The following is a 21366-nucleotide window of genomic DNA, read 5'->3' as shown; positions in this document are numbered from 1 at the left end:
TCACTGTTAATAAAAGTAAACAGCAGTTGTTTCTAAATATCTCATTTTTGTACTGCTGATTCCAGTACTTGCTATACTGCTGAAAGCCTTGGTCTCTGGATGTGTAGGATTACATCAACTTCTCTGTTGTCATCCACTTCTCTCCCTAAAGCAGGCTTTAGGAACAAAAACTTGAAGCAAGTTCACTTGGAACCTCAAAGCTAAGAGGCAAACAAACCCACTGTTTTGGGGTTTTTAATGCCATGGATTTCAGAAAATCTCTTGAGTGTTTTTGTTTTCTGGGTTTAATTATCTAAGTCAGAAAAAAATGGAAGAGAGGCTGTGTCAATGGCCAAACCTATGAGCCAGTTTAACAAGCAGTAAATTATTCATAACAGACATAGCTTTACACAAACAGAAACATACACAGGGAATAAAATACTTGCAAGGAGGTGATCAGAACAAGTAATTTGCAAGATTCAGGAAGGTAGAAAGCAAGCACTGCAGTGGCATTTCTCAGACCTGCATCTCCAGAGTAAACCACAAGCAGGAAACAAGGCACTCCTCCAGTGGAGCAGGTTTACTGGGAAGCTCTAGAGAGCTGCTCTATTCAGAGAGACCATCATTAAACTGCTGCTATTGTACAGCCTCCACAAACATGAGCCAAACTAAACACAGATACGGGAGAAAATCAGCTCACTGGAAGAGCACATTTTAATTTTAAATTCCAGCTTCTCCTAACCTATCTTCTCTGAAAGCTCTTCCTTTCATGGCCTAGTTATCAAGTGTTCCTAAGACACCTGTTATAGCTGTTAAAAAAAAAACTCAGAAAAATCTGGCAGCAATTCTTTCTAACCTACCATCTCAGTTTTAATTTACACTTTAATTATGTCATTAGCAGCTCAGGACTAGCCAAGGTGTATGTGAATTCACACATATGGATACAAACACCAAACCCTAGCTGGCAAACACAATTCAGATGCAGTGATTTCATTTGACTGACTTCTGTTTTTCTATAATCCTGACCCCTGCAGTTATAAGGAATGTGCAGTACCACAGATTTGCAAACACACTGCACAATGTGCTTTCTAATCCTAAGGATCAATATGGAAAATGATTTGTAAATACTGTAAGACAGACACAGAGAAGTGTATGCCCTATCCCCACCAACCCTGCATGGAGGCAGAGCATCTCATTCATGTCCCTTTCTTGACTTGAAAGTCTCCATGGAAGAAGTGCTCAGAAAGCTGTATACTCCAAAAGGAGGGTGTTCTGGCACAAAGTTAAGGGGCTGTGGATGGCTCTCAGTGAGATATCAGCACTAATCCTGGTCTCCTTTCTCTGTTCAAGCAGCAAATTGACTGGCACACACACCCACTGAGGATGTTTATGGCATACTCTGCAGACATGCACGGCCAAAGAGGTCACATTTTGAACCTGCAAATTACTCACACATTTTACATTTTAAATAAAACTGTAGATTTATTGTACAGTAGTACAGCATGTGCCTTTTTAACTAAAAGCTCAGCATCACATAACACTTTAATCTTCCATTAAACATACACAGTCCTACAACAAAGCTCAGCTCAGCAAGCCACATAATGAATTAATTTATTGAGAGTCCTGGCTATGCTGTTCTTAAGGATGTTTACCTAGAGCAAGAACAGTGGCAGTGGTTCTGGTGCTGTAACATTTAATCACTTTTACCTTTTCTCAACACAGTAATAGCAAGCAGTCATCTAGAGCACAACAAACAGATCACTTAAGGGACAACACATTTAATTGCAAATGTATGAAACAGTAGACCAGGGGATCTCACACACATCACACAGGTGTGGCTTAGAAACCTGTTATGAGATCACTTTGATGTAATGACTGCACTAACTATGCCACAGGAAAACTGGATGCATGACAGGCATCGCACCATGAAGTGTCATTTGGGTTGAAATTCTTAGGTTTGGAAGAGGCAGACCAGGGTGTTCTATACAAATATACACTTGCCTTATTACACTAGTTTACACTCCTGTAGCCATTTGCCCATGTGACAGCAACATCTTGTTATAATTCATTTTTATACCATTTACTTCAACTTTACCTGGTTCAATTAAAAAGAAGATCATTACTTACAGACACAAAATGTGTTCTGTGCCACATCTTGGCCTTTCAAATTATCATAGACATCCAAGTTGGTGTAACCAGGCATCCTTTATGCTTGCTCTTGTGCACAGCTAGCTACCAGGTGTTATTAAGACACATTCAGATAAGATTCTTTATTTGCCACTGGGGTTTTTCATTGCAATGGAGAATCAAAGCTCATCACTATATAATGACTTAGAGTAAGTAAATTTCCTCTGAAATTTGGAGTTAGATATCTACAACCCCAATGAGCTGCAGGTCACAAACTCTTCATCAGAGAGAGAAAGTTTATGCTTTTTTATTGCTGTTCAGTTTACCATTGCGTGTCAAACTTTAAGCCTGTTCCTTAAAAGGATCAGGTGCTATTTTTATTAAAGAGTTTAAAATTCTCAGAAAACAGTATTTGCAGTAAATTTTTTAATACCCAAAGGAGGTAAATTTGGATCCTGCACCTGAATATGTGATTTTTCACTTACAGCAGGAGTGTGATAGTCCACTCTTGATTGGTTCCAAACAAGCACCAGCTAAAATAATATGATAATCAAAACACAGAGAGTGGTATTAAAGAAAGAGAGGAAGGAAATCTATATCAAATATCTGATCTTGACTTAAAATAGACTAGCAATATATGTAAGCTTTCAAACAGACGAGATGCTTAGCTTATCTCAAGTAACATACCAGGAGTCACTTCCGAAGAATTACACCAAACTTGCACCTGCTGTGGTCCACGTGTATTCTCTGGCTCTGCAAATTTCACTCATCTTGGCCAAAATACTATAGCATGTTAATTAAAGTTAAAAAAATCAAAAAGGGACCAAAAAGAATTGTTTTAAATCAAAGTTGCTTTTGTATCACCTTCAACATTTTTCTGAATTTTTCAGAAATTTTCAACAATTTTTTTTTAAATTTCCCCACACTGAAAAAAATTTCACTCATCTATCTTGTTTCTAGTTTTAGATAAGACTAGCCAGCAGAAGAAACAGAGCTTGAAACAAATCCATTCTCGACTTGCATCACTGAAAATACAATCTCAGTAGATTTCCAGTTCATTGTCTAAACTGTAATATTTGATAGTCTTCAGTGAAAAGATGAACTCTTAGCTGATTATCTAGACATCACTGGTAAAAAAGGTAATTATTTAATTAAAACAGACTTCACCTGAAATGATTTTTTTCTTGCCGTTGAACAAACACAAGCAGCCTATAAATGAGATGCACTAGATCTTCTTCTTCCACTCAGAATTTCTAATTTGTTTAACAAATAATGAGAAATAATTAAAACCTGATCTTCAAACATTATCAACTGTTTAAAGAATAAAGCTCTGCTTTTTCCGGAATTCATTCTATGCCATCTTTTATTAAAGAGTTTACGCAGATTCTTTCTGCTTACTAAAATGAAGTCAGCTTGTGTTTCTTACATATTTAAATAGCTCCAACACCAATGACATACAAAGTGTTATACTGAATTTTAATTCTTGTAAAACATTATTTCACCACACACTGTTATTATAAATCTTTTCAATAACATCCATTATAGAACTCAGTAAAGAGCACTGTCTACTACTATGCACTGTCAAATATTTCTGGCAGTATCGGTAATCGACTACAGCATATTTATCTTTTTAAATCAAGTGTTAACCTACATATTCTGAAATTGCAAATAATACACAACAGATTTTACTGTCATATAGGCTGCATATTCATTCATTTTTTCTGATTTTTATAGAAGAGTAAATTTTCTATAACAATATGAAAGAAAATTAATAACTTATTTATCTACCTAGGAGGCTAGTAGTTATTTGTAATCATATTAATCAAAAGATGACTGAAAAATTCAAAGTTAATTATTGTGAAGTGCACAAAATCTAGAATATAGGGATTTTCCACAGTACATTATACTAAGTCAACATAATAGATTAAAAGCTGTAAAGCCAAAATCATCATTTAAAAATTTAGTGTTTCTGACATCATCTTCCACCACTCCATCAACTCTTCTTTTTCCTCTTCTTTTCTTTCAGACAATGACTCCAGCTCAAAATCAACCTGATTAAGAGAAACAATCAAAAACATCACTAAGACTTACAGATAGAGAATAGTTAGGCTTTTAAGAGCCATTTTTTGACAGAAGATGCTTAACACAAACATAGGGCTTAGAGAGGTACCTTCTGGTTCAGGCTGGGTTTATTCCAAAGTGTCCCAAAGCTGATAAATACATGCAATACTAGTATATCAGTACAGTAACTTATCAAAAAATACACACACAGGTGAGCAAAATTTCCTAAAGAACCAGACATATGTCTTTGACTTGACTAAAAATTTCAGAAAATATGAGCCAATGAAATTAAAACTGAATAATAGCCAGCCACATAAATCATGTGGCGTATTATAAAAAGTATCATCAGCATATTGCCAACACAGATCACAGAATATTCTGAGTTGGAAGGGACACCCAAGGATCAAGTCCAGCCCTTATGAGCTCCATTCCCTAACCAGCAGGGCTACTCTCAGCTAACACCTAGCACTGCAGACCCCCAGCATATCAAAACATGTATTCAATTTTATGCCATCAAAAAAATCCAGGGAGCTTTTCCTAACACATGGCTCATTAATGTAGATACAATGTGCTAGTTTCACAGAATTCACAGAATGGCTAGGTTGGAAGAGACCTTAAAGATCATCAAATCCAACCCAGCCCTAACACCTCAACTAAACCATGGCACCGAGTGCCACATCCAGTCTTTTCTTAAACACATCCAGGGATGGTGACTCCACCAGCTCCCCAGGCAGACCATTCCAAAACTTTATCACCCTTTCCATAAAAAACTTCTTCCTTTAGTATATCTTAACATGTGATTCACACTAGTGAAATAGCATTTATTTTAAATACCTCCACATCTGTTCAGAGAGTGAATTAAAAATGCTTCTGAAACCCTAGATGCAGTCTAGATCTTATTAACCTCACATACTGGATATCTATGCAAAGCAGTGGCCCATTGCTACCCTTCTGCATGGAGCTGGCCACTGGTTTTAACCTAAGCAGGTACTCATTTGACAAGTTACATTTAAAAAATGTCTACATCAAAACCTCAACATCTCTTACTTTTTATGTTGTGCTATTAAAAGATATTCCATAATATTCTATTCAGACATGTACCAATAACATGTTATCTCAATATTACCCTTCTCTGTGTCTTTTTATTATAAATAAGAATGCTAAGAGATGAAATGCATTTATAGTGAGATTGCTCTCAGTGGCTGGTGTATCAAATGCTGGAAAAGTAATTTCCAGACTTTCTAAATTCACATGTTCTGGAATATTCTGAAAAATCACCTCCTCCTAACATGCATACCATGAAGGAAAAATGGAACCTTTTAAATGTATAATAGAGAATAAATGAACACATGTGAACACTTACCACAACAGCAGGGCTGAAGGGCACAGCCACTTTTTTAGTTATTGCTAGATATCCTGGTGCAGAGGCCGTAACTTTGTAATTTCCAGGCACAAGCAATCTCCAGTAATCACCATCCTTGGCTGTAAAGAAGAAAAAAAGAACCCAAATAAATATGTATAAGACTAATTACATAGCTAAGAAGAAAGGCTCATATGTCAATCTTTTATATTCCTGTCAGTGCTTTCTTTTTGACCGCCTGAAAGGCAGTTCCTTCTTTCTTCCTTCAGTAAAAGCTGTACATATATATATATATATATATATATATATATATGTATCTTTTTTGCTTCCTTTCAGGTAATCAAAAAAAAATTTAATTTTGAAGTTGTGCTGGAAACCCCATGAAAGATTATGCCTGCTGAGGCTGAAGGCTTTCCATCACACTGAAGAAAAGGACATTATGGGACATTACTCCACTTTAGAAGCACTGCCCAGCCAATGTAAAGTCCCTGCTAAATGTCTGAGATTCTGTTTGCAATGTGATATGGATTTTTAATGTTCCTCAGTATTCTGATAATCCAAGTGTAAATAAATTTCATTCCCATCAAATTTAAATAAGCGGGACTACCTTTCTCTTCTTTCAGAAAAAGCTACAAATCATAATTTCCTAGAATATTACATGTGTATCACCCTTGAAGCATCACTATCTACATGTTTCAGTGTCCAGGCATTGTCAAGGGTTTTTTGTTTGGTTCAGAGAAACAGAAATGGAAGCTTGATCCACTCAGGTCAAAGAAAGGCTCCTCCCACACTGTTACTACAGTTTATGTTTTCCAGTCACAGAATCAAAACTCATCATCATCTTCTCTAGAAATGACCCAATTGCATTTTCACAAAGACTCAGATCTTCCCTGCACCATCAGTAGGCAATTATCTAATTTGTCACAGGCTAATAATTTGAATTTCTTGACCTCCAGAAAAGATTGCAGAGCTATTTTAAAATTCAGCTAGCAGTGCCATTTAGAAGATTTGGCCATGCTCTTTGTACTAGTCCCTTAAATGCTTTTTCACCACATTAAATATCTGCTATTTGCATGGTCAAAAAAAAAAATGTCAGTAGTCAGTCCAGTTGTTCCCAGACTTTTCTCTTCATAAAACAGAATGGAAAAAAAAATTGCTGTAGAACTACAGCAATGATCTATTCTAATTTCTGTCACTTGAACAAAGCACAATTTCAACTCATGAATAAAGAAGCAGGAGAAAAGCCAAAGAATATTTCTCCCTCATTTTGACTGTGCTAATACTCAAGTACTTGTTTTCATCCCTGTTTTGACAATACATGACTTTAATCTTATACACACACAATGATGTGAAAAGATTTATAATTAGATGCAATTTTTGTGTCATAGAAGCATGAGCTCCTCTCTCTCAAGTACCTCTTTGCACAGTTTATCCCCTTTTTATTATGCCTGACAATTTATTTCCAGTCTCTATACATTTTGCCTCCTTGTTTACAGTGACAGAAGGTAACTCATGTTTTCACAGACTGTTCTCCTGCTGGGCAGAAGTGCTGCTGGTCTCTTTGCAGGTGATGTACAAATACAAATGAGAGGTGACTGAATATTCTACCAGTCCTGTTCCATATTATTCTGCATTTCTTTGACAGTATAGTGAGACATATCATTGAGAAAATGAACATAAAATAAGCTCATGCATAAAGCAGTAGCATTTACTTATTGTTTCTCTAATTGGTATCTTTTGCAAATCAAAACATGTTGTTCAGGATAGGAAAGCACAGGTGTAAAGGGAAGGCTGAAAGTTGGCACACTGTGCAAGCTACTTCTGAACTCACTCATAGAACAAAACATCATCACTGAAGTGGTGACATGTCATTTTCTGTCAACACCAAGCAACACAATGCTTTCATCTTTTAGAATCACCCTTCTGAAAAAACATCACGTAATTGTAAACAGCAGAGAGAATTTATCTTTGCTGAAGGAGGTTATGTAAATTGGAAATCTGTCAAGAATTTACATACCAAAAGGTATGACTGCATTGTGAAAAATACAACACTTTTGGACTAAAATTTAGCCTTCAAACTAAAGGCAGCACTGTTGACAGAGCTTTAAATCCCATCAGAGCTGTGAAACACTATTTGCTTCACAAATTAGAAGACAGATTAGAGCATTAATAACCAAGAGCCACCCAAACCAATTTACACCAGACACCCATGAAGGAAAAAAAACCAGTCTCAGCTACTCTGAGAGCAAAATACAAGTGAAAGATTTGTAAAATCCTCTGGGCAACAAACTTCTTGAGGTACAATGTACCATTCTGGTTTCAAACTTTTGCTCCCTTAAAGCTGCAGTTAAAAAGATGTGAAATGGCTCCAGGTTGCTAAGCCAAAGAGAAGCACTGCTGAGGTACCACACTCACCTGATGTAATATCATGGCTTATCCCCTCCACAGAAATTGTAGCATTTGCTATTGGATTGCCCTGAAGATCTTTAACAAACCCCTTCACTCCTCGATGAATCTAAAATAAATAAGGTCACCAACAAATGGTAAAGAAAAAATTCTTAAGAAAAGATGGTGTTTTTTTGGCAATGGAATATCTATTGATATATCTAACAAAGCATGCTATGAATCCCACAGTTTACAGGCTGACCACTATCAATGATAAATACTAAATATCATAATGGAACAGGGAATGAAGAGGAAAATAATTCAGCAGGTAGTTATAATAATATATCTGTTCAATGCAGGTAATTCTCAGAAATACACAGCAAATAATAATACATGTAAACATTGACTTGCAAATCTTTGTCATACTGGGGATTAATGAATGCACAGAAAAGCTTTGAAAGAACAGCCTACAGAAACATTTTTTTAAAAGTTTCATCAACTGTAAGAATGTAGAGCTAATGACACAATTTCTTAAAGGTGAAGCATTAGCAAAGTCAATGCACTTTGAAGTCACTTGGATTTCAGTGGGCAATCCCTCTGTGAGATGCTTGAGCTTTCTACTGCACACCCCAAATATCCAGTTCTGTGAGCTGGGACCACAGAGAGTCACAACATTCCCTCCTGGACAGTGGGAGAAGGGCACTGGTGTGTCATGTCCTTGCTCCTTCATGCTCCAGGTAACAGCCCCAGCAGCAGCTAATCTGTCTGCTCCTACTACAAATGAAATTAAAACACTGATATGATCTCAATGTACTCAGTCCTGCCAGTGTATCTTGAGCACAGCCTGAAAGCAAACTCCTCAGAAGCAAGAGAGTGAGGATCAGCTGCCTTTTCATCTCCAGAAATAGGGAGCTCTTGGTGCTGGGCATGAGGGGATGTTGGGAACCTCTGTGGAGATGCACCTCACTGTGAGCCTGGAAACAAAGCAGCAAAGTACTGTGAAGTTCAGGCTCCTCTCAGATTCCATGTCCTTTGAAAAGGCTTGTGGATTCCAAGTTTTATTTTGAGATACTGATGTTCCCCTTTATGAACCTATATGGTGAATTCAGCTGCATCTTAGTTCAGCCGACAGATTTAGTTCAGATTCCTGTAACATACACTCTGGGAGAAGCCTTAGAAAAGCAGCAATTACATATTTGCACTGTCCCCAGCACTCCCGGGGGAGCTGGAGCATAGACCTGGTCATCTTATCCTGCAAGAAGATAAAAACCAATGCCAAACAGACCATCTGAACTTCAAGGATAAAGCTGGTAGCTCTGCAGGAGCAAAGGAATTTGGCAAAATAGTATCTTATACATGAGCAATTTTGAAAATGCAGTGACAACACAGCTTTCCACGAGTCAGAGAAAATTAACTCCTGTGCAGGGAAGCTGAACAATTTGAGATGGATTCCATAAAGAATCGGTAAAAACCTGCAGGACAAGTACAGCTTTTTCCTCAGCCTACAGATAATGTTTTAACAGAACAGTATAACACTTCAAATATTCAAATGTTTCAGATTTCTGGCTAACTGAAGCATTTCTGCATAATTAAGTCCTTAAAGAAATGAATGTATTAATTGATGGGCTCTGCTAACAAAGTGTGTTTCTCATTTCACAATCTCGGGTGTGCAACCACTAATGATATTATATTTATTTGTAATTTTTAACTACAATATTCAGGTTTCAGAAATTCTCTATGGTCTAATCCAGCTGCCCAGGTTCCTGTGCATCCACAGAATGATCCATCCCACATCTGCAAACACACTGGAATATCTGCAGAGGGCAATCCATCTCTCTGAGCACACACACCAGCACTGGGGGAGTCAGTCATAGACTATGGAGATTTGTATTTTTTTCATTGAGGAACCCAACACAAATAATTTAAATTAAATGTCAGCAACAGCTTAAGTAGGCTGAGAGGATTCTATACTGTAAATTCATTCTTCTTTTCCACTCTTCTTCCACTTATTTAGAAATATCACAGGATTTACCACCATAGAGACAAATAAGAATTAAAGCAACATCTGGATTAATATGATATTTTGAATTAGATGTTCACAAAGCACTAAGTTTAGAAGCTTTATGCACAATAGTTGGTTTTGCCATCCTCTTCTCTGTTACCTGCTCAATGTAATTTATAAGAGAGTTCTTGTTGTCCTCCCAGTAGCCCTTCAGAGTTTCTTCAGGTGGGAATTTTTCACAGCTAAGCTCCACTGTGATTTCAAAGCAGTTGCTGCTGAGGTAATTGAAATCCTGCATTCCTGTAATGCCAGAAAGGAGAGGCAGTGATGCATTTTGTGTTACTCTCAAGTAAATAAGGAGGGACTCATGAAATGCTGCGACTATTAAGAAAAGAACAGTTATAAATACAATTGATGCAGCTCCACTCCATTTGCTTAATTTTGAATCCAGAAGCTTTAAATCAGAGAAACCAATAGGACAAATAATTCCAAAATACATTTTCTTCCCAGGGAAAGTTTAGAAAAGCCTTGATAAATAGGCTGTATAGTTTTACTTGATGCTGCATGTGACCTGTATAGTTTTAGTTCACACATTTTTGGATAGCTGACATATAAATTACATATTTTCTTTTTGAGAAATATAATTATTTTAGATTCTGGCTAAAATATATCCATATGAAAAAACCAACCAAAAAAGACACTCACCTTGTAAGCCAAGAAGAATGACAATTAATTATAAAGCAAATTAAACCTAATAAAGTGACATTGAAAAAGAGATTTATAAAGATGGATGAAAAATGTGGTTTTTTTCTGAAAATAAAATGTTTCACATTAGTAACATTTTACATGGAAAACATTTCCTTGTCAAGATTTTCTGCATAGATTTCAAATATTCTCCACAAAAAAAAAATACAAAATAAAACTTCCCATAAAATTTATTTATATGAAAATTTTTCTATGAATAGGGTTTCTCCAACTCAATGCCTCTGCAAAATCAATATTAGATAGCCTTTGAAAGAGAGGAGAAGCATCACATAAATTCAACTTTAATAACTGAAATTTTAAAACATAAATAGCATAGTGGCATCATCACTAAGAATAAAAACTTGATGGAGAATATTCATTCTTTTACATTTCTGAGCCCCCCCCTCTAACCACATGGGCATATTGGCTATTTGCTTAAATTGCTCAACCAAAATTGAAGGAGGTTTCCAGTTTTGTAACTGGATCAACCAACTGGAGAGGGACAGTGGCTGTCCCCAGGAGGGTTATAAATATATGTTGTGCAGAAGCTGATGAAGGACCATCCCTCCCTTCCCCATTCTGTCTAGCTAACAGAGTCAGTGGATTCTCAAATGGAGGCCTGAAAACAAAGCAGCAATCATGCCTTTTGAGCAGCCCCATGGAGGTCACTGAGGGATTTAGAAGTGTTTCTAGGACAGCTAGTTTATGCAGATCTGTGTTCCCCCGTGCCAGCTGCATATGAGACCTGAGGCATTTTACTGAGCGCCAGTATTATTCATGGGTCCATAACTGCCCAGAGAGCTGGTGTCACATCCCAAAGAGAACCCCAAGGATGGCAAACAGACTGAGTCAGGTGGGATATTACCAACACACTAAGGTGAAGAGACTCTTTTTTTTTTTTTTTTAGAAGAATGAGGACACAGAGGCAAAGGCTCCTAGGAGGGATGGCTCTGACGTTCCATCAGGCAGAACTCTTAGATGGACCATTCAGCAAAACACAGCAAGAGAGCAGTGGAGTCATGAGTAAAATCCTGATAGCAGTGCTGACTATCATACGTCTGTTCTGGACACTAGATAATGCTGCTTTTGTTGATTTTTGTACATCTTCTAAAAGAAGGAAAGAATACATGAAGAGGAAAACAGGGAGCCGAAGGACACAATGTAATTTTACTGTAGCGACAGTAATTCTAGACCATTACTGTTCCAAGTCTCAGAAAATTTCTCTTTCCTCCCAAAGTATTACTCAGGGATGCCCTAGTTTCTCAAGAACAGAAAAAAGAAGCAATATATTTTCCCCTTTTGTGCACAATGTCCATATCCTATAGTTTGTTTCCCAGGGCCTGGCCTTGTCCAAGATTTATGTGCTGCTCCTGAAAAAATTCATCTTTTGTATCTCTGGGACAGAGAATGGGATGAAGCTGGCCAAGACCTAAACTACAGCCTACCCCATGTGCAATCTGGAGTGCATTGGGCTGTTCACTCTCTACCTCCCTGTTCACAATGGTGATTAGGTGCAATACACAAGAAACCAAAACATTTCTAAAGATTTATCAAATATTGCAACAACTTCACTGCCCCTGGTCAAGTCCTTGAAGTGCTCTATCTGTGTCATGTATCACATGCATGCACATCTTCACGCTCCCAAGGCCTCTCACTGTGACAAAGTGCAGCACTGACTTTCTCACACTTTAACAGGAACTGCCCTCTGAAGATCAGAAAGGCTTAGATACCTCAGATATAACTGAGATGCAGCAATGAATGCCCTTTATTGCTGACCATGAGTTGGACTTTGAAACTGAGAACACAAAAACTTCTCTGTTGCACTGCTCCAGTGGCTGAGGGACTATAGTGTCTTTATGTTACTGCTTACAAAAGTAAGCTTAGAAAACGGGGAAAAAATAATTTCTTCAGGTTTTAATAAAGGAACACCAAGCTTCGTAAACAAAGTGGAATGCAGGCTGTGCCCCTGACATCCAGGCATCAGAATTACTTAAGACTTTGAGCTGCAAGCTAGAGCACTAAGTTAGCTCAGCTTCTTCACATAGAAAAGACAGTAACCTTTAGCAGGATGCACTTGAATGAGGAGAACATGAATACTTCCTACATTAGTATTTAGCAAAATCCTAAAAAACCCTAACACTGCTGGCAAAACTGGTAATCCAAGTTAGGAATTAGTTGAGTGCCAAGGGTGATTTGAGAATATCTGAAAATTTAAAAAAGACACTTAAACAATAGCCTAATGGTACAGCAAAGTAAGCTGCTTTGAAAAGCTATTTTTGTAGTGACATGAATCTGATTAGACTCAGGTGACTCTGTAATGACAGAAAAAGCAGAGCAAGCATGTGGTTAGGTAGTAATTGATTACTATCTGTTCTTCTCATTTTTGCTTCCAGATAGGTACTCCACACAAAAGGTACATTAAAAGGTCATTAAGGATGTTGAAAAGTTATACAGTCAGCAGCTAAGGAAATGCCAAAAATTAAAGCTGTTTGTGAAAATTTGGTTTGGCTTTCTTATGCATGAGTGAATTACTGCTGATAGAGAGAAGGCCTCCATTAAAAACATCACGGATTTATGTACAAACTTGTTTCTCCCCAGAGTCTGATGGCTAAAAGAGCCATTCCTGAACACAGAAGAATGACCTCTTTGCCTTGGCTTGCTGTCTCTGAAAAACCTACAGGGGTCAGCTGATTACAGATGACAACTACTACAAGTGTAACAGCATCATGGCCTCAGACCTGGCACAAAGGTGCTCGTGGGGAAAATTTTTCTCTGTACCCCTACTCTGCAGAAGGAAGTAACTGCCAAACAGTTATGTTGAGAAAAACCTAACAAAAAGTGTAATTAAGAGAGAGAAGAAAAAGTCAAATATTCCTCTACGTCATCCACTCTCTCCACCCAAAAAGCCAGAAAGGGGAATTGTCACCTTGCATGAGGTTGGTGAGGAAATCCTGAGGTCAGACAAAAGGGAAGGACAGAGGATGAATGCAGTGGAGGGTTCCTCCTTACTTCCAGTTAGAGCAAAGGACTATCACCAGATGTCCCTGCCATAGATGTTCAGCCTTCCTACTGAAAGAATCCAGGTATTCAGGAAGCCATGAAAAGCAACCCACAGTGACATGAGAGCCATCCATGCACCACCCCTGCAGACTGAAGAACTAGTGAAGATGGCTGCTGGCCTACCTGTCTTTTACAGAAGGTACAAGGCCCTGGAGGACCAATTATATGGGCAAAGAAGTGATGTTGCACAACTGGGGCACCATAATAAGCTCTGTAGGGCAACAGCACCTATAGTAATCCATTAGAATGAAAAATCATCCTTTCCTGCTGTCAAAGGTGGAACCTAGGAGATGGCCAGGGATAGAGACAGAAAATGGGCAGGAGTGGATACTGGAGCTGTGTTCAGTGCAGAAAGGAATCTTTAGTAGAAGACTGAGAAAGGAAGGGAAAAGGGGAAAGTGGGGTACAAAAGCCCAAAGGAGCCCAAGGGTGCAAAGGTAGAGAAGTACCACCTTAGCTCCAACAGGAGCAGATGCAATGGAGACAAGGCCTTCAGTGTTTCTTTTGATATATTCCTAACTCTGGTAAGGATATACAGTGGAATACTTTCCCTAAAGTCAGATAAATGGCTTTTCAACAGTTTATGCTGCTGCTACGTGGAGTTCATTGCCATATGGACAACAAAAGATCACTGATACCATCAATAACTGAATTGCCACATTTTGGTTTTTGGATGGAACTTTTCATATTAGAACTTCCCAGAAAATTTTCACTTGAACTGAGCAGTATTTAGTTATTTTTCTTAGCACTAGACATAGAAAGAGCAGAACTGCTCTCACTGAATTATGTTTGTTTTTTTTAAGTCACCAAACACCACCACAGAGGTTGTGCTCAAAAGTCACAGCTTGCCAGCTGATTTCTGCACTTAAAAAAAAACCCAAACCAATAACAGATTCAATCTGAATGGTCCAAAGTATATTGCTGTCTCTCTATTTTTTATAAGCTGCACCATATTAGGATAAGAGATCCTGCTTAGCACTAGGATTCCTGCCTATTAACAAATTCATGTCTATACAAATATGAGAAAAAGGCCTCACTCAGGGAATTAGCAGTCTAACTTAAAATAAGATCCAAAAAGAGGAAATCAAGCTTTCCAAAGACTTTTTCCAATGGAAAAATGTGTCTTTGCCATATGCTGTTTAATCAGAATCAAAGCATTTCATCAAAACAATGGAAAAACTGCTTTTCATAGCATTTTTGTAAGGAAAAATAAGCTGAAGTTAAAGATATCTACATTTTTATAGCTAATATTTAATATTTCATTAAGCTAAATTTAAACTGAATTTAAACAAATTTTAACTATTTTTATACTTTATATTTTAACTGTTTATATTAATATTTTTCAGCTTTTGCAAACTCCAGTTTTCAAGTTTTAATGGTTCCAAGAATTTTTTCAAGAATTTTAATGGTTCCAATTCAAAGTCTGAAAAGCCTCACACAAAGAGATATTTTAGGGTTTTAGTTACATTCAGAAATGTTAATATTTTATTTCATACTCAGCCCCTGGTGATCACTGGCTGTGTGAGCACTAGCAGTTGTTCTGTTTCTAATTTCTTCACAGGAGCTTAAATATTTTCTTCTTTTAGTACCACCTTACTGTAAGAGAAGCAGAATTAGGCTACCACTTAGGCTGTCTAATGGTTTGAGAGATTCCTATTCGTTTCAGGTAAAAATTTAAAATTCATTCAGAGACTGTAATTGAATATCAAGAGAAAAGCAAAGAATAAAACAGTTATGTGTGTTCAAAGTTATTCAGCATAAATCAACAAAGTCAAAGCACAGGCAAATCACTCCAACACAAGCTGGCTCAGAAATCTTCAGCTCAGTTTTCATTCCAAGTTGAGCAGAGGCAGAGCACTCCAAGATTTAGATATCCCAAGACCTATTTGGCTCAGTTTACAAAGATATCAAAATTCTTAATAGAAACGAATGAAATGTCTCATTTGAATTAAATGTCTCATGTCATGCTCCTATTCTGGACTTCTGGAAAATTAGTCTGGACATGCCTGCAGTAGCTCTGCTGCTCCTCTGAGCACAGAAGGCTCTACGAAAGTCTTGGGAAACAGTACCTGGGCAGGAATCAGGCACTAACCAAGCCACAAAGCATGGAGATACAAATACAAATAAGTATCTTCCTGGCTGGTTTTGTTCCCATTAAAATCCAAGGCCAAACTCCCATTTCCTATAACACTGCAGAATCAGGCAACCAGGCTCCCCTGCTTCCTTCAGCTTGGATGCTTTCATTATTGAGGTTCAAATGAGCCAATAGGCTGCTCTATTGAGGGTTTGTCAGGGGATTTTTCACTCTTTTCTTAACCCCTCCCTGCCAAAAAAACTCTCTTAGTACTTCATGGTAGCAGAGCTATCACTTGCCCACTGTAGAACTATTAAATTTGCAGTGACCTGGAGCCTGAAGAAATGCTGCAGAAAAAGCCATAAAAGGAGTATTTTAATAGTTATCACAGTGAGCTTTATCAGATTTTAGAGATGTACTGTGGTGAGCGATCAGCCTTTGTTTAGCCTCAACCAGACCAAAAGTTGTAGATAACATAACTCAAGGCCAGAAGAAGCAGTGACACAGACTCCTGTGGGGTGGGCTCACCTCCTGGGACACTGTACCACGCACCACCATTAGTTGTTCCATCCACGAAGCTGCTGTCATCATCATTTTTACGGCACGGTGGTCTGTTTGGGTCAGACATAGCAGGGTTAAAAGAAGAATAACTGCGAGCCAGGCTTTGAAAAATAGCATCATCAGGGCAGGAGCTGTACTCATGAGCACTGCCTAGGGAGGAAAAAAATCCCAGGAACAAGAATTATTAAAAGGGCAGTCATAGTGACTAGGCTTACAATTTAGATCATCAGCACTGCACAGCAGGATTGTGCCTGAAAATACTACGTACACAGGCAAGTGTCCTACAGCATCACAAGTTAATACTGCATTATCCTTTTAACGTTAACATTTCCCCATTACTTCAGCAATTGTTGCCCTATCGTTAAAATGGCTCATCACAAGAGTCTCAATATTTATGAAAATATTGCTTTAAAAATGCGCCGCAAAACCTAAGCTATTCTAGGCTTTAGATTTTTTTTAGAAGAACACATAGTTCAAAACCACAGATTTCTCCCTGAAGAGTTTTATAGTTGGATATTAGAAGAATTTGCAATTAAAATGCGATAAAGTCAACTGAAAGAAGAGAATCACAAACAATATAATTTCATGAAACTTTGGTCATGTGTTCATCCCATAGCAGCATAAAAAAACAAACTAATATTGCTGTATACTTTATGATTACATCTATGCCACAATGTGATCCTTTTTATAAGGGACCAATACTGAAAACAGCAACAGTGATAACTGTTTCTGTCAGCAGACTACTGTTTCAGAAATTCATTTTTACAGGTGCAAGAAACGTTAACCTAGATACATCTTTCTCACTTCATTTAAACAGGGTACAAACAGCCCCAGCTAATTTAAGAGCTAAGTTGCCTTGATTAATATATCTGAGGGACTATTATTCCCTCAGGCATTACATCACTTTTGTACTGAAACAAACTATCATCTTCAAAACTAGAAAATATGGTCATACGGTGACTAGCTTTAATCACATGATTAGCATGATAAAATAAGTCATCATAATGCAATGACTACAAATAACTTTTTTTTTTCAATTTTTATAGGTTTTGCAGTGTTTTATGGTTTGCTTGCACGGTTTATAAAGAGGATCTTAGCTACCGGTGAAATAAGTACAGAATGAAATTTCTATCTCCTACTATTTCATGTTAACTTCTATTTACATACCACTCCGAGTCTCATCATAAGGATAGTTTGCAACAAGGTCTCCTCCATGAAGATTGGCAGAGAGCACAAAGGGAATATCCATAATCCAGTGAATGACACCCTTCGTTTCAGGAGCAAGCTACAACAGAATAGCATTACCAGCAGTTACAAATCGATAATCCAATTAGAAACATTCAATTAAATACAGTGAGCTTAATTATTACCACATAAACTGTGCAAAACAGTTAAGTGAACAGCAATTTTATTCTGGCTTCAGAGAAAATTAAATCAGTCCTCACATTAGATTTATAATTTTATTAAGTGGATTAATGTAAGTCCAACACTGGTGTCAGCTATCTCAGAATAAGCCTACAAAAAAAGCAATCTCAATCTTTTACTTCTTCCCATTATGGATAAAAAGCCTACCCAATTTTAAACAAAGGAATATGAAATAATTTTTAAAAATGTTGGTGCAGTCTTTTCTCTGCATGGAAGGTAAAATTACTTTATTAATATTTTGAATTTGAAGCTAGAACACAGCTATTAAGGCCACAGTCCTATGGGACTGCAGTCACAACATTTGATTTTCTAGAACTTCCTCTGGGGGTAAACACAAGAAGATAAAAATCCCTCCAGATATACAGCTGCATATTAAAGGCTTAAACTTCACAAAAATTCATATGTTATATGTGAGAATAGCTATCTGGCTAGCAATATAATTAAGCACAATACACAAGTGAATTTCTGGCAATGGTAAAAATGCAGAATACTTGGAAAATCTGCTTAAAATCAAGAGAGAAGGCTATGCAAAAAAAAATTATGAGCTACCTTTTGACTGAGGAATTGTCTAAGGATTAAGATGGATCAAGAGTTTACTACAGCAATCCATTTGAGGAAACAAATCAAGAAGCATCAGATGGATAAATTTAACAAAATGAACAAAATATTCAGAACAACATGAACAATAAAGACCATACACAGAGCTCTTAGGGGTCACTACTTTTTGCTTACATAAAAGGGAAGAGATGGGCATGTCAGTGACCCAACATTCAGCCCCTACTTACCTTGGGATTCTGGTCCACAGCTTTTTTCATGTTCTTCAGAAGATGGTTGTTTGGGCCACCTTCTTTCTCATTAATGTAAACTATTCTATCAAGATCGGGGAAATTTCGGTTCAGATCTATCCCCTGGGCATTGCTTCGACCAACAAACCAGTCTTTAAGCTCACCAGGCTAAATGAGGAAAGGGAACACAAAGAGAAGGGAGATGAGTAGATTCAGGAGATTACATATCAAGCTTTATATGGGTATGTTTCTTCCCATGTGCTTGAGAATAAGAAGGGATCATGTGGGAGAAAAAACTCCTGAGGCACCAAGAGCTGAGTTAACCACCTCTATTCCTTCCTAGAACTCTGTGGGGACAAAACCAACCCCTATTTCAATGAGGGTCTTGTAGGACAGGTTTATTCTCATATGGCACACATGGACTAAGGATGAATAAAATTACCAGCAGTATTTTTCAGTGCCAGGGGTGTCTCTCCCCAAGACTTGGGTTTTCCCCATTGCCTCATGCCCTGACTGTGAATTACAGATCTCATTGTAGCAAGACTCACAACACCTGTAGACTTATCTGGAAGCCACAGGAATGTTTGCATTTGTTTCAAGCTCCTCTAAATAACTTACAGGGTGAAGAAGGACCTTAATCTTTACCTGAATCTTTTATTGTGTCTGGCAGCCTTGTTCACTGAAATGGCAGCCATGAGAATTTTTGCAAAATTATTTCTTTAAACTGATTCTCTAAAATAAGTTTTGGATTTCATTAAGGAAATGCCTTCAGAATGCATAGTTTTCCCTAGCTTCTCTCTGTAAGCTGTCAGTACTCTTTAATGTAGGTTAAGTTTGGTTACTGATTTTAATTCGGGGTATACTGAATATACTGTCACACTCTGTGTACAGGATCAAGATATTCTAAATTAGAACAGCAGTTCTAAATCAAGTCTTATCATATTTAAATTTTAGACAACCATATAAAAGCAGGTGTACTTTGGCTAAGGAGAAAAAGTTTCAAAAAATATTGTGAACCTCTAGAGAGAGAGATATTTCAAAGTAGTAAAATGCCACATCAATCTGAGGACAGCTTCTGCTTCACTGCCACGAGAGGGAGATGTACGACCGAATATAGAGTCTGTGCATATTTTTGAAGACTTTGTGAGAATCAGTTTAATAAAGATCTTAATAAGGTTTGACTTATTAATCATAAACAGAGAACTTGAGAACTTTCAACATTTCAATATTAATTTAAAAAATAAATATACCTTGTAAGCAAGGAAATTCTTATTTTTGTTTATAACAAAACACAGAATCTGTATTTTGACCAGAATCTGTATAACAGGGTTAGTTTTTGACTTTCATTTGCTAATTATGCATTAATACATTATATGTTTCTTGACTGAGTCATCGCCTTAAAATGCATACTAAATTTTCTTGACTAATACCTTAATTAAAGTATTTCATGCATGAAATTAAGAATCAAAAGTAATTAATGTTAATAAGATGGCTCATAAGGCTTGTTGTTTTGGGACCAAGCTCTGGTGAACGTGAATAATTTTTTTAGGTGTATTTGCATGGGAGTATCCTAAAAGAAAACAAACTTTCACTTTTCTAGAACTTTTGAAACATCATTTATTACTAGGAATCATTTATTTGTTATTTAGGAAGTTATGTCTTTAAGAAGCAGTTCAATCAGTGAACTTAGTGAAAGAATATGCATGAAACATAAGCATAATTATATTTTTAAATCAGAGGAGAGAAGGCTAGTTGTTGAAAAGTCAAGCATAAAATCCTCCTTGTTAAACATAAGAAGCCTACTGTACTATTCAGAAATACTTCGGTTTTGTTGTTCCATCCAACAATTGCCACCAGGAGTCCATGTATGTGTAAAACTGTTAGTCCAAGAGCATTATGATAAAGCTGACAGACACTGATAGATATTCTTACACACAGAGCCTTACAAACCTGGGATGCTGCCTTCTCAAAGCCATCTGGGTTCAAAGATGGCATGATATGGATACGTGTGCTATGGATCAAGTTGATAATAGTATCATTTCCTTTCTGGTATTCATTACACAGGTATTGTGCCAAGAAGATGAGCAACTCCCTTCCAACAGCTTCATTCCCATGCATATTCCCAACATATTTAAATTCTGGCTCTCCTGCAAGAAAAAGAAGAACATGTCTTAGAGCAACATATAAAAATCACCCATGGACCAGATCACGCAGCATCCCTGAGATGTGGGTATGACTATTACTACAACTGGGCATGGCATCCCCAGGAAGCTTCAAAACTCCTTCTAAACTCTGGCTTAACAAATGCTAATTAATATTCAGCTGTTTGCCAAAGACAGAGTGAGAGGAACAGAGGACAACACAGTGTGCCAAAATAAATGCTAAGCACCAACATTAATACTACTACTGTGAAGATCTAATGCAGTTGATGCATCAATACTACAAAAGCATGTCTTGATTACTTAGTTTTAAAATATATAAACTGACACTAACAGGGCTTCTTATCTTAACTGTTCTCTCCAAGATTAGGTAAAGCTTATTCTACTACACATGCATTAAACTGCAATTCTTTCATGAAATCAAGGCCACAACCAGCTGTTGATCACAGTGATTGAAAAAATCTTACTCAGCAGGTGTTTTGGATATTCACTCAGACTTTATGGGCCAAGTGCAAAACCTAACTCATAAAATCAACAACTTCCATTTAACATTCTAATAAACAGAATTAAATACCATGCTTAAATATTCCATACAAATAATCTATATTTAATGCTTATGTGTATATTTAATGTAAATTTTATAC

The 21366-nt window shown here is 37.2% G+C and overlaps 1 protein-coding gene across 1 annotated transcript in view; it reads right to left on the bottom strand.

Moving 5' to 3' along the window:
* Positions 1–1434: 1434 nt before the first annotated feature.
* The window catches only part of CPE (carboxypeptidase E), a 57525-nt gene continuing 37593 nt past the window's right edge, over positions 1435–21366 (bottom strand). The window contains 8 exon segments of the mRNA XM_036382081.2: positions 1435–4157; positions 5531–5649; positions 7943–8042; positions 10075–10214; positions 16321–16503; positions 17521–17638; positions 18564–18731; positions 20514–20710. Coding sequence (XP_036237974.2) covers positions 4059–4157; positions 5531–5649; positions 7943–8042; positions 10075–10214; positions 16321–16503; positions 17521–17638; positions 18564–18731; positions 20514–20710 — 1124 coding nt within the window. The 3' untranslated portion in view covers positions 1435–4058.

Source organism: Molothrus ater, chromosome 4 (assembly GCF_012460135.2).
Source record: "Molothrus ater isolate BHLD 08-10-18 breed brown headed cowbird chromosome 4, BPBGC_Mater_1.1, whole genome shotgun sequence".
Lineage (NCBI taxonomy): Eukaryota > Metazoa > Chordata > Aves > Passeriformes > Icteridae > Molothrus > Molothrus ater.
Note: the sequence above shows the minus strand (reverse complement) of the source record. Positions and strands in the feature narration are given on the sequence as shown.